The sequence below is a fragment of the Octopus bimaculoides genome, chromosome 1 (assembly GCF_001194135.2).
Source record: "Octopus bimaculoides isolate UCB-OBI-ISO-001 chromosome 1, ASM119413v2, whole genome shotgun sequence".
Taxonomy (NCBI): domain Eukaryota; kingdom Metazoa; phylum Mollusca; class Cephalopoda; order Octopoda; family Octopodidae; genus Octopus; species Octopus bimaculoides.
In genome coordinates, this window is record NC_068981.1 from 21,657,511 (window position 1) to 21,672,791 (window position 15,281).

The 15,281-nt window shown below is 34.9% G+C and overlaps 1 protein-coding gene across 2 annotated transcripts in view; it reads left to right on the forward strand.

Moving 5' to 3' along the window:
* The window catches only part of LOC106880662 (E3 ubiquitin-protein ligase RNF31), a 54,230-nt gene extending 40,804 nt beyond the window's left edge, over positions 1-13,426 (forward strand). For both annotated transcript variants that reach the window (XM_014930710.2, XM_014930711.2), the window contains 4 exons: positions 1,508-1,621; positions 3,063-3,205; positions 4,086-4,251; positions 4,838-13,426. In XM_014930710.2, the coding sequence (XP_014786196.1) occupies positions 1,508-1,621; positions 3,063-3,205; positions 4,086-4,251; positions 4,838-4,870 (456 nt within the window). In that variant the 3' untranslated portion in view covers positions 4,871-13,426. The remainder of the gene's footprint in view (positions 1-1,507; positions 1,622-3,062; positions 3,206-4,085; positions 4,252-4,837) is intronic.
* Positions 13,427-15,281: the final 1,855 nt, after the last annotated feature.

Here is a 15,281-nt window from a genome sequence, read left to right on the forward strand (position 1 = left end):
AGTTTCTACAGCTGAATGCCCTTCCTAATGCCAACCACTCAGAGAGTGTAGTGGGTGCTTTTACGTGCCACCGGCATGAAGGCCAGTCAGGCAGTACTGGCAATGGCCACGCTCAAAATGGTGTATTTTACGTGCCACCTGCACAAGTGCCAGTCCAGCAGCACTGGCAACGATCTCACTCGAATGTCTTTACACATGCCACCGGCACAAGTGCCAGGAAGGCGACGCTGGGCACAAGTGCCATCACGATTTCGCTTTCGCTTGTCCCAACAGGTCTTTGCAAGCCGAGTTTCGTGTCCAATGAAGGAGACGACGTTGGCATGGGTGCCAGTCATCGAATTTAGTTTGATTTTGATTGCCTCAACAGATCTTACACACACACATATACACATATATTTCTCTGAGTGGTTGGCGTTAGGAAGGGCATCCAGCTGTAGAAACTCTGCCAAATTAGATTGGAGCCTGGTGTTGCCATCCGGTTTCACCAGTCCTCAGTCAAATCGTCCAACCCATGCTAGCATGGAAAGCGGACGTTAAACGATGATGATGATGATGATGATATATATTGGTGGTTTGCTGTGCTTTAGAAGACACATCAAACTAAGTTAAATCGTGGTTGTCTTTGCATACAGGCATGTCCCCTGCATTCCTAATATTGAGGGCTTGTGGGTGCTGGTGCCACATAAAAAGCACCTGTACTGGTGCCATGTAAAAGCATCTGTGCTAGTGCTGCGTAAATGCAGCCAGTACACTTTGTAAAGTGATTAGCATTAGGAAGGGCATCCAACTGTAGAAATCATGTCAAAACAGACATGGAGCCCAGGCATCTCTTCAGCTGGCCAACTCCTGTGAAATTGTCCAACCCATGCCAGCATGGAAAGCAGACATTAAATGAGGATGATATATATGTTTTGATGTCTCAAGGACAGCCTTTGTCTTGATCTTTCCAAAAAGGATTTTCAACCCAATATTTACATGCTATTATAATTTTATATGTACTCTAAGAATTAATTCCAAGAAAGAATTATGTATATTGGTCAAGCTTTACACACATCTGCAGACATACGCTATGCTGTTCAGAAAGCAAAATGAAAAAAAGAATTTGTTCTTTTCTGTTTGTGAAAGGGAGATCTTGTGTTTGTACCTGATGGCATGGAAGAACGTAGAAGCACATGCATCCTACTGTCCAATAACATCATTCACAGTTTGTCTTGCGCTTTAGCATATTGTCTTCAACGAGAATTCTCTCCCAAGACTATTTGCACAGCAGAAGGTCTTCCCACATCTGGGTGTACTTCACTGTTTTTAGATATGGCTTTACTCAGTGTGATTTGAAAGGTATTTTGCTGCTATTTCTGGTAGTTTGAGAATCTATATAGAAGCGCCCTCATTAGCTCAATATCTTTTTCATTTAGAACTGTATGAAAATAATGATTTCATTTAAAATGTTTATTGTTTCACTCTAATATTAAGTGTATTTTAAAATTTGCATCTATCCCTTCACTAGGAATGCAAAAAATTCAAAAGCTGTTGCACAAAAGGTATCCATGCCCATCATCCAAGAAACTGTCTATATTACCTGCGAGACAACCACATTCAAGAGCTTCAGAAATTACTTCAGGTAAGTTTGAAATGTAACTGTTTAATATTATATATCCATCTATGATGATGGTGGTGGTGGTGGCAGCGATGATGATGATCCTTTTTACTTTAGATACAAGGCCCAAAATTTTCGGGAGGGGGAGTCAATTATATTGACCCCCAATGCTCGACTGGTACTTAGTTTACCGACTCTTGAAAAGACGAAAGGCAAAGTTGTCCTTGGCGGAATAAAATTGAAAGAAGAAATACTCATAATAACAACAACAAGAGCACTTGAAGAGTGCAAACTTCCGGCAAGGCAACACCAACGTCCTCTCAACGATTAGCCAGAGATGATTTTTAAAATGAGACTATCTGAAACAAACTCGACTGCTCTCACAAACAAGAATACTAAAAATGAACCCAACTACTCTAAAAAATTAAGTAATGGGAAAAAAATCCAGAATCCTTGTCTGGTACCGGATCAATCCCAAAATCTAATCAGTTTGTGCCAGTCACAAGGCCAAACATCCCTGAAAGTTTCACCCGAATCCATCCAGTGGTTCTTGAGATATCTTGTCCATGGACAAACAAACAAACACAACTGAAAACAATACTTCCGTCTTCGCTAAGGTGGAGCTAATAAATGTCTTGATGCAGTACCAGGCACTGGCTCTCATGGCTTCTGATCTTAACTGATTGGGAGTTTTATTGTGTACATGTTTTGTTTTGGTATAAAATGAAGGACTGCAACAAATATTCTGCTGAATATCACAGATTTGTTTATCAGTTGCATGACCTCAATCAGTTGAGCATTCCCATTAGTGGCTGACAATATGTGCATCTCTCATCAAGAGCAGGAGTACTGGGGAAGCATCATAACCATGTGTTGAGAGGAATTCTTGGGGTCTGAATAATTCACCTCTGGGAACATGGGTGTTTTGTTCATCATCCTTCAACAATCCTCATTCAGGGACCTTTTGAGCATGGTGAGCTACTCAACCTGAAGAAAATTCTAACTGGATCCCACCTGCAAGGTCATGCATTGTTTATCTTGATATAAAGGTTACCATATTACACATATACGTTATGTTAACTGAAGCAACTATGGAATAGAAACATTAAGAAAAATTGTTTTAATTTCTCCAAGCTTCTCTCTTACCTAACATCTAGTTGTTAGGTGTTGCTTGTGCAGGAATGCATAGGGCTTCAGGTTTCCAACTAGCAATAACCACATCTCGGATAACCCTCATTGGCTATGGTACCGCCTTATCATAGCATTAATTTATTTTAAACTTAAGCAGGAATGATGCGAAAAATATTTGCAATTAAAATGTGAGAAATGCATGAAATCCGTTTACTTTTCACTTCCCTTTGCACAATCATAGCTGTCTGTGTTTGGATTAGAAATTGGAAACCCTTTACATAGGAAAGCAACTGCCATGAAAATTATCTTGTATTTTTTAAAAACTATTTTGCAGATGAGTCATGTAAATTTTGACACAGAATCTAAAGAACAAGTCGATGTGTGTCCTGTGATTGAACAGAAAGAAATCTCGTCTGATACTTTCAAAGATGCCAAATGTGGTAAATGTGTTTCACCGAATAACGCTGGTTTTTGCACGTAAGTTCAAAGATTTTTTATCTTGTATTCTGTAAGATGAGATACATATATGAACTTGTTGGTAATCAAATATCAAGAAAGAATATGGGATAATTTGAGATGTATCTCTATTCAGCCTCTACCAGCATAGAACATGCTTTGATACTTGTAGGGATTATACATGTGTAGGCCTGGCTGTATGGTTAAAATCTTTGCTTCACAATCATCTGGCTTTGTGTTATGTTTCACTGTGTAGAAACTTGAGCAAGTGTCTTTTACTATAATCCCTAACTGACCAAAACCTTGTGAGTGGGTTTCATTGATAGAAACTGAAAGAAACTGGTTATACACATCTGTTTATTATGTACATTATTTACATACTGTGGTTGGCCTAGGGCTATATATATATATATATATATATTAACCAACTAATTTGCTAGTTGCAGAACCAGTGACTGTCTAACACTTTTTTTTCTATATGTATATATATTGTAAGCTGGGTTAGACTACTGCATTGTCTAGCTGTCGAGTATCCATCACTGAAGATGATCTAATAAGATTGAAATGATGTGATATGATGGTCTCTGAGCTAGGAGAGGAGGGAGTTCTCTCCCCACATGCAATACATATCAAGTGCAAAGTGCACTGAATAGCCAGCTGAAGGAAGCGTCCTCTTGAGGTTAAAATAACAGTATTGTCTGTCCTTAAAGAACATCCATGTTTGAGTGGTGATAAACGTTACTTTTATATATATATCATCATTATTTAGTATTCATGTTTCATGCAAGCAGTTGAATCCACATATACATGGAATATGAACATTTTTGGATGCTGTAAATGTTATTTACATGTTATATTTTAATGTCTCTATGTACTTTATCAAATAACTTATGTGTTGTAGGGACCATTACAAGGAATATTTAATAACGTTGATCAATGAAAACAAAGTCGACCCTATTGAGTTGTTCACAAAACAGAACATTATACAAGTTCTTTCTCGCTATGACAAAACTGCCCCAGACCAAGGCAATCAGTCAGAAAGTGAATATATCAACACTCTCAAAAAGGTAACCTGCTATTTTTCTCTCTCAACTGCTTTACTCACTTTTACTTTTGCTTTTAGATGATATGCAAAAGGAAAATTTAAAGAAATAAACCTTTCTAATTTTGGCACAAGGCGAGCAATTTTGATGGGAAGGGGAAACCGATTACATTGTTCCTAGTACTCGTCATCATTGATTAATGTTCGTTTTCCATGCTGGCATGGGTTTGGTGCTTATTTTATTGACCCTAAAAGGATTAAAGGCAAAGTTGATTTCTGTGGCATTTGAACTAGGAATATAAAGAGCCATAAGAAATGCAACGAAGCATTTTTCCTTGATGCTCTAACAATTCTGCTGGTTCACTTGTCTTTGTTTAAATAAAATCATGGCTCTTCATCTTCTCAATGGATTCAGTTGTCTTTGTGTTCAACATTTGATCACTCTCTTCTTCTGGCAACGATCACACACACACACACACACACACACACATATATATATACACACACACACACATATATATATACACACACACACACACATATATACACACACACACATATGTATTTTATATGCATTATATATAACAAAGAATATTTATTTCTATTTTCAGTTGCTGCAGCAAGTTGAACCAATTTTGAAATGAAAGCCTGACTGATAGTTTTATTTTTGTTAACATGAGATATATTTTGTTAATTTATTTAATTTTTTTTTTTGATTTGTTAACATTCTGAGTCGTAGGAAATGGTACTCTTGGCAGAGCAGCATTTAATTACAAGAATTGCATAAGTTTTTAATCTTCATCAAGTTAAAAATGGACAAGCGAATGTATAGTGTACAGATTGGATTGGAGTCTATGGATTAGTCATGTATATAGAGAAAGCATGGTTGAATGGTAATGTAGACCACTTTGTAGCCATTGGTCCTAAGTTCAATCTCACCATGTGGCACTTTGACCATGTGTCTTCTGTCCTAGCCTTTCAACTTTATGAGTGGAATTTAATTAGTTTCTGTCTGCCAAATTTCACTCATAAAACTGAAAGCTATGGTAAAAGACACACATACGTGTGTATGTATTTATCTGTGTGTGTGTGTGTGTTTGTGTATATGTGCGCATGTTTGTGTGTATATGTGCGCATGTTTGTGTGTGTATGTGTGCATGTGTATATGCACGTGTGTATATATGTGTACATGTGTGTTTATGTGTGCATGTGTGTATACATGTGTGCATGTGCGTTTATTTATGTGTGCGTGTATGTGTGTGTATATGTATGTGCGTGTGCATGTATGTTTGTATATATTTGTGTGTGTGTGTGTATATGAGTGCATGTATTTATATGTGTGTGTATATATAATATGCATTTTTCTGGCTATAATAGTCTAGTACCTTTTAATCTGAAAAAATTACTAGAGAGTACTTGAAATCCCCATGGTTGGCAGTTTAGCTCACAGATGGCATTGTGTGTATTTTGTGTTCACATGCACTATTTACACTGCACTTGTTAGTGGTGATACCAAAATTTTGAGAGCTCCTCTGCTTATTTAGCTTAATGTTATCTTTATTTTTGACTTGTGTAGTAAGAGAGCTGATAGCATCATTGGCAATGTCAAACATAAACACCAATCAATATCAATAAAGTAAAACTAATGAAAATAATGAACTGGGATGTCTCAGTACATAAGTTGTGTGATATCTATGGTAGTTGGATGAAGGATTCAGTGCAATCCACAGATCTGGTTTTCCAGTTATACAAAATTTAAACTGAGCTGAAGATATAGTGCAATGTGACACTCTAGATGTGTTGCACTTTCTCCACTTACCAGCCTATTTCTGTATACTTGCAGATTCTTGTGGTGGTCACAGTAGATATGAAACAGTGTGGACTCTGTTGGTATTCAAACAAATGCTGACAGCCGTAATGTCGACAAATATCATTCATTGTAATTTTTCTCAACCGCCAAGTGGAATTGCTATTACTTGGAACAACATAGCATTCAGATTTTCTTACAATTTACCTAGTTTTTGTTTATAATAAAATATGCTTTTGTTTTGAGTTTTTTCATTAAAAATTTATAATAAATTGCAAACATAAATCTTTCAACATTTTCTTTTTAATTAACTTCTTTTAATAAGTGGTAAAAAAATTTTAAAAACAATGCTAACAAAGCTTGAATAAATAACTAGCACACTGTTCTAGATAATACAGTCTGATAGAATTTTAATTGGTGTAAGCTTACACAGTGGGTTTCTAAAGTGTCCATATGATCAATAAATATATTTATAGCAAATATACCTCATATAATTACAAATCTTGAAAACTGCACCAAACAACTAGCACTAAAAGCAAGAATACTGTGTTAGTCAACCAATTAAATGAACAGAATACTTAACCCTTTAGCACTTAAACCAGCCATATCTGACCCAAATATTCAAATTGGCCAAATCTGACCTCTCACAGCTATTCTGCATTGTCATACTAAAAGATAAACAATCAATCAGAATTTCAAAGTTAATAGATAATGCATGATTAATTCAAATGGACATGAATAAATAAGCATTACGTTTGACAGAAATCTGAGTGCTAAGGAATTAATACTAATGAATTATAGGTCTTGTGTTTAGATTTCACAACAGAAAATCAGTTTTGGCATCAAATTTTCTTCTATATGTCTCTACTGGTAATCCAGTAACTGTACCATTTGACTATACTTAATTCACATCCAGATGAAAAGTAATTCTTAATATGCATCAGATCATTTTAAGAGAGATACCTCATGTCTGTTCCTTGATTAGCTGATTTTAATTGAAATCATACGAGTGAATTCAGAATCAGTTCTAGAGATTTGAAATGTCCCATGAGTGCCAATAACAGTTAAGGTCTTCAAAAATCAACATTTCTAAGCAAATGAATAGTATGATATGTCAGTAAATGAATTAATCAAATCATTTTTAACTTTCTCGGATACGATTAATTTTAAATCCAAATACTGTTGGATTACTTTTGCAGCCATATTTTCTGTTTTTAAAGTAGCAGACTAGTTTTGTATTATGTTTTTCCCACTCTCTACTGCAGATTCAAAATATTTTGCATTTGTATTGAATCTAAAAACTCCCATTCTTTTAACTCATCTAGAAAGCTCTCATCTAAATGAAGGCATCACATATTTCCAATGAATGCAATTTAGAAATCTACATCTGAATGAGCCGAGAAGCTCTTTTACTTTTTCAGTCAAGTGAACAGTATCATAAAGATATTGCAATCATGATTTATTCATTCTTACCATTTTTGGCATTCTACTGTGTTTTTACTCTGTTCAAACAAGATTTCTGTAGGTATTTGCAGAATGTTGTCAAATCATATAAAACTTTATCAAGAACACTTATTGCAATTCTTTGCTATGTCAGAATCTTGAGATTCATTTGCTCTTCATTGTAATATTAATTCATTGTAATTTTTTCACTAGAGCAGCTACAGCAAGAATTCCTTGAAAGCCTTCCTACTTCATTTAGAGGTCTAAATGATAATGTATCACACTCTGCAGTGCTAGTTAATTCTGCGAGTTTTCCTTTTACAATTGATGATCTATTAAGTATTGTATATACTTTGGCAACACATTCGTAGTAGTTTCTTCCTTGCATCATCCAACCCCAAGTTTTCACTGTGAATAACAACACTGTTGTTATGATAGATGATTTCCTTTATCATTTTAGAACAGCTGTGATCCCATTATTTTTTCCTTGCATAATTTGCACTCCATCCGATTTAAACATCACCATCCTTTGAAGCTCAAGATTGCCGTGAATGTAAAGATTCTTTATTGCTACCATGATGCTGACACTGTTAGCTTCAAAATACCAGCAAATGTAGTCATATGAAAAATTTCATTTTGCAAACAGCATTTAACATACAATAATAACATTCTTTGGATGGAGCTATTAGTACTTTTGTCAACAAAAACTTGTATGGAAAGCGGATTTCTTCAACTCATCTATTTTCTATCTTTGAAAAATAACATTGATGCATTTGACAGATTCAAGAGCATATTCTTTGTCCTACCAACCTTCAGGAATGTTTACATATTTGGCTAGTGTGAATTAATGTGTTGAATAGAATGTATTGAAGTGTAAATTTTAACTGGTGGAATAACATTATCTACTAAATCTTTAACCATATCAGCAGTAAACCTTTACCAGACAGGCCTCCTGGTTTCCTTTAAATTTTTGCTTATGGTGTTTCTTGTTAGCATTCCCAAAATATTACCTTTCTTTAGGTTTCCTAATTTAGTGAGGGTGTCCAAACAAATGCATTCTTAAGATGTCATTTTCAAATCCAACTCCAATTTTTCTGTAGTAAATTTTCTTCAAATTTTTGCTTTGGTGCAAATGGTACAGATAACATCACCTGCATCTTGGTTCATGCAAACATCTGCTATTGTTACTTTCTGTTTTTAGTGCAAAGATAGTAATTTGTTTTCTACAAGATGTGAAAGTCATTTTTGCTTATAATTGGAGCAAGTTTTCTGTATTTTTTTTTTATTTTGATGTTTCTTCATAGTTTCTTTTGATATTGTGACAGCATTTTTATCTTTATAGCCATGCATTAAAAAACAGAAATCTGTCAAAAATATACTTGCACCATTGTCTATTGTTATTTTGATAGCTTCCCTAGAAATAGCTATTGAATGAAGCTGCAATGCAAGTGACAATATGATTTGTGGGGAATCCTGTTCTCAATTTTGAGAAGTAACAGAAATGTATATTGTGAGGAAGAAGAAGGATCTAACATTTTTGACACTTGTTCTTCTCTAGAGAGAAAGATTACATTAGTGAATCAGTTAGGATGCCAAAATGTGGAATTGAGAAAATGAAGGAAATGGGAAAGGTATGTCAAAAGGTGGATATAGAAAGAGAAAGCAATTGTTTTGGGTTAACCAAGTGTTTATGGCATAAAATCCAGTATTTGGAGTTAACATGTTGGAATTTCAATCCAGTACATGCTTTCTTTATCAAGCAGCTGTGAGTTTCTAGCACTTGTTCCTCCCTGTATGCTGTGTGTATAATGAACTTGTGGATTCCTACAAGAAACATACAAACTATGCAAGTCTTGGGAATATTTTCAAAGTGCCCAGTCTTTGAAACTAGACTACTGTATGTTTACAACTAACTTAAATTAAATTTACTCAGAACAACCAATTCTCTGGAGGGTTGGTATCAAGCTTTCAAGAGTTTTGATAATCCTCTCAACCGAGCCTTAAAAACATTAAGAAAATCCAGCTAGAGCAAACTAACACTGAATTTTCAAATAAATATCTCTTGGGGTTAATGCAATGTGAACAAGTAAAAAATATATCAATGTTAATGATTATACTAAAAAGTTACTCTCAACCAACAGCATATTTTCCTAAATGTCATTGGCTCAGACTTTATAGTTTAGTAATTTTAATTTTAAGACTAGTTGTTTTTGACAACTTTCAGCTTTTTAATATATTATTAAGTTTTGTAAATATTGTATTATTAAATTATTAATTTTTTTTTTTATTAAATACAAATTTCTGGCAACTTCCTTCCATGTAATAGTGGAAGAAAGTTGCCAATTTCAGTTTTAAAATAAATTATTTTTTTAAAATTAGTTTTTCTTAATAAAATCTTGGTATTTTGAATATCAACAATTTGACTGGAGTTTTGTCTTGTGAGTATTTTGATTGTTGACATTTTGGTAAGAGCACAACTGTTAAGTTCATTTGCATTGTTAGCAGTGTGCTTCCTAGCACTTTGTTCAAGGCTATTGAAGCTAGATTGAGTGGAAGAGATAGAGATTTGTTTGAATGCTCTTTTGCACCTCTGTGTTTGGAAGTGATTCACCTTGTAGTGGCAATAACTTTGAAGGTTAAAGATCGCTGTGGAAACAAACTGTGCCCTCTCACATGTTCGAGTTGTCTTTCATTTTTAGTATTTTTGTCTCTTTGTGTATGCAGTCCATATATAAGCTGTGATGATGAGTAGTGTTCTGCTCATGTACTTTGTAGTTTATTGTACTTTATTGTGAAAAGGCATGACTGTGTCTTTAAGAAGCTTGTTTCCCAATTATGTGGTCTTGGGGTCAGTCCTACTGCTCAGTATCTTGGGCAAGGGTCTTCTACTATAGCTCCATGTCGTCCAAAACCTTGTGAGTGGATTTCATAAGCAAAAACTGAAAGAAACCTGTCGTATATATGTGTGTGTTCCCTTGTCTAGACATCACCTGATGGTTGTAAATGAGCATCAAGCAAGGTTGTTTGTTTCTAGTCTTCCATGAAAAACATGTCTAGCTTTGAGGGAATATTACTTTGATTGGAAACAGGTGAAGGTTGATAGCAAGAAGAGCACCATGCTGTAGAAAATCTCTCAACAAATACTGTGATCCATGCAAGCATAGAAAAAGGGAATGTTAAATGATGATTTAATAAGATGATAGTGATAAGGTTTGTAGGTTGGCATAATCTCTGATGGATCTAATGTAGTGTTTATACACCAGTTTTTTTTTTTTTCTGCTGGCAAAATATAGTTCCTGTGTTTGTTCTGATTTTCTTTTCTTTACCATATCTATGTTGTGATGGTATTGTATGTAATATCGTGGAGGTGCAATGGTCCAGTGGTTAGGGCAGCAGACTCACAGTCTTAGGATTGCGGTTTCAATTCCCAGACCGGGCGTTGTGAGTGTTTAATTGAGCGAAAATATCTAAAGCTCCACGAGGCTCCGGCAGAGGAGTGGTGGGGAACCCTGCTGTACTCTTTCACCACAACTTTCTCTCACTCTTTCTTCCTGCTTCTGTTGTACCTGTATTTCAAAGAGCCAGCCTTGTCACTCTGTGTCACGCTGAATCTCCCCGAGAACTACATTAAGGGTACATGTGTCTGTGGAGTGCTCAGCCACTTGCACGTAATTTCACGAGCAGGCTATTCTGTTGATTGGATCAACTGGAACCCTCGTCGTCGTAACTGACGGAGTGTCACCATGTAATATCTAACATCTTTGTCTTTTGTGTGAGTTATGTTTATATTATTAAGGATGACTGGAGCTCATAGAATCAATTACCCAATTTCCATGACGTATAAGTGACTGAGCTCACAAATTTCTTTCTGAAAGGGATGGTTAGTCTGTTGCAAGCTTAATCATTTAGAGTCAAGTGGACTGAAGCATTGTGAAATGATGTGTTTTGCACAAGAACACTATGAAATTCCTGGTGCAGGAATCAAAACCACTACCTTGCAATCCTGAGTGCAACATGCTAACCATTAGGTTCACTGAAGGTGACAGATAAACAGGAGATTATTTTACTTGGTGCTTTGTTGGGTTTTAGGGGGAAAAAATGATTTTGTTAGCTTCCATATTCTTGGAAAATATAGAACCAAATGTAGATTTTGGTATGCAGTGATTCTTTTCAGCTTCCGGTATTTTAGGTGTAAATTGTAATTTTGTGTGGTTCTGAGAGTTTTACATTTTTAGGTTTTCTTGTTACTTTTTTTGGTATCTTATGGAAGGACAAGATAAAAATCATGATCAAGATGTATAGGTGTTTAATTATTGCATTGTAGTCTTGTCTTGTTTGTGTAGTTTTTGTTGGCTGATTTTGGAGAAATGTCAGCTAAGAGCTTTTGCTTGATGTTGGAGTGTATGTTATTTCAGGTCATTATGATATGGCTGTTATTGATACTGCTGCTAATTGCTCCATAGTGTTCTACTGTTTGTTTCATTGTTTATGTTGGATATAAACATTTACCAGTTTTCTCTTTTCTACAGTTTATTTTTTTTTTATTTCCTGTGTTGCTTGTCATTGAGTTTTATTTTTGGATGTGTTTGGTTTATTTTTTGGTGTCAGGTTTGAGGTTTGGTCATTTCTGGAGTGTAATTGTGTTCTTTTATGTTGCCTTATGAGATTTTTTTTCGTAGTTGAATTTATAATGTTTTTACTGAAAATTTCTGCTGCAATTTCCATGTTGGTAATTGTGATGTTGAATTCTTAAAAGAAAAAGAAAAAACCTGTTCTTGCTAATGGTGAAACTTGTTTCAATGGTTTAAAAAAATTTTTTTTTAAAGAAGAGTGCTAAAGTGTTTTTACCTTTTGACAAGACTTATTTTTCTCTCTGTCAGTTTGAGAATTCCTGAATCCAACCTATAGGTTCACCCTGAAACTTTTTCTCTTCTCCCTTAGGGATAGTTTAATCATTATTGATTTCTGTATAGGTTCAGAACAAGTCTGAGAAAATATGCAATCCATTTGCTCACTTTTATATTTTTCCAGGTTGTTTATGAAGAGTGTTAATTGTATTTGTCATGATATGTATAATTGTTTGTGAGGATAGTTTTAAGTAATTAATCAGAAGTAGTATATGGATTAATAAGTAACAATAGTTCATGTAATAGGAAGGGTATCCTGTTGCAAAAAACCATACTGAAAATATCACACACTTACAACAAAGATTGGCATTTTTTTTCTCCGATGTTGTATGTATGAAATGATGAAAGACTATGACAAGTGGCGAGACTGTGCTGGAGTAAACCTGTCCAACCTACACAAATATAGAAAAACAAATGTAAATTGATAATATTACAGATCTATGATAATGGTCCCTTAAAAAGAATGAGGTGTTTCATTAGAGATCAGGTAATTAAGTAATTAAAAAAGAGCTCAAAAGTTATTTCTGAGTACCATTCCTATGTTTTAAATAAAACTTTTGAAGAAATTTATTGTTTAAATATTTTTTTGTTTAAAAGTAGGACGAATGTAAATAAAAAGAATATAAATTAAAAGTTTTGTTACTTTCTGTTGTCAACTTCTGTGAAATAATTCAAGTTATTTCTTCACTGTTTCATCTCATCTGCATGGAAATTTTCCATAAACAACCAACAAATCCATCGATAATTTATATTTATTTAGCAATGGTTCAAATATTGTACAAATTCCTAGAATTATTGCAAAACCAATTCATTTCCATTGCTTGAAATAACAGAACAATTATTTTCAGTTTTATTTTCATGATTCACAATAAAAATCTATCGCTATTCTTTTGTATTAACATCTTTTATCTTTTTTAATCTAAAACTTGTGATAATATACATTTGTGATAATATACATGCAGTGATGTGTTTGTTACATTATCTAATGAACAGGCCATTCATTAATTTTTCAAATGAAATAAAATTACTTTGATAATTTCTTATTTTCTCTTGTATGAAATTATTTTTTTAAAACCCTATTTTCCTTCTTTTGTTTTATGTTTCTGGTGTAAAAAAAAAAAAAATACCTTCATGTACCCAATGTTTATTCTTTGGATTTTTTTCTTACAGTTGAGATAGTCAATTTTTCTAATATTTGACATCTGTAACAGCAGAAGAGCAACAGTTTTGTGTTAAATCGTAAATAATTTACATTCCAACACTTTTCTCATGTATCAATGCCTGCCACAAAAAAAAAAGGTACTTACACTCCGTCTAGTAAGCGCACTGACATTACACATCCATTGGAGCATACTGGCTTCATTCCTTGCGAGCTTATGCATGTCCTCAGCAGTGTCGGTCCATGTTTCACTGTCATGTAGCATGGCTGTTCGTACACATGCGTCATACAGTCTGCCTTTTACTCTGAGCGAGAGGCCCTTTGTCACCAGCGGAGGTGAGAGCTCTCTGAACTTTGCCCAGACTATTCTTATTCTAGCAGCTACATTTTCAGCGCACCCTGCCCCTCTACTAACTTGGTCACCTAGGTAACGGAAACTATCAACTACTTCTAGTTTTTCTTCCTAGAATGTAATGGAAGTTGTTCTCTGCACATTTTCAGTGTTTATTGCTCCTGAGCATTTGCCACATACAAAAACTATGTTCTCAGTTAGCCTTCCTTTGATATTGCTGCACCTCTTATGTGTCCATAGCTTACACTGGGTACATCTTATAGAGTTTCTACCTACGCCTTTTCTACAGATCGAGCAGGGCCATCTACCTGAAGGGATTTGTGGTTTGCCTTCCTACTTATTAGGACTTTGGTTTTAGCTAGGTTGACTCCAAGGCCCTTCGATTTGAATCCTTGTTTCCACACCTGAACCTTCTCTAGTTCTGATAGTGACTCAGGAATTAGAGCAAGGTCATCAGCATAGAGGAGCTCCCAGGGGCATCCTGTCTTGAATTCCTGTGTTATTGCCTGGAGGACTATGATAAATAGGAGGGGACTTAGGATGGAACCTTGGTGGACCCCTCCCTACCTCTACCCGGAATTCTTCACTGGTACTTGTTGCCAACCCTATATATATATATATATATATATATTATCACCATCATCATCATTTAACGTCTGTTTTCCATGCTGGCATGGGTTGGACAGTTTGACTGAGGTTTGGAAAACCAGTGTCTGCACCAGGCTCCAATCTGATCTGGCAATGGTTCTACAGCTGGATGCCCTACCTAATGCCAACCACTCTGAGAGTGTTGTGGGTGTTTTTTACATGATATATATATATATATCATTGTTTTAATGTCTATTTTTTTTCAAACTTGCCCATCATCTATTTCCAAGCAAAAGACCCCATTTGCCAGACGTGTTTTGCAAAATATTGGAAATGAATGACATTACTTCTATGACAGTGACACTCCTTAACAACTCATGCCAAGCAAGGAAACTCAAACATACTCACACTCACATATAGACATAATTATGTACATACATATATATGTGTGTGTGTGTGTACATATTCTCAGAAAGGTGTTTTAGGATATTCTAAAATTTGAAGTATATGAGATGGCAAATATGTATATGTAGATGACTGTATATACATGGATTATTTGTGTGAATATCTGCCTACTTGTGTGTGTGTGAACTTAAGTATGTATACTTATGATTTGAGTAAATGTCGGTATATATATGATTTTAGCTATATGTGTGTGTGTGCGTGTGTAAAGGCCAGTCAAGGAGATTCTGTAATTATCTATCATAATATGTATTCATTATTCAACGTTGACTGGTTTTTGTTTAGCCCTAGGTCAGTCCTGATTGAGCAGACCTATATATATATATATATATATATA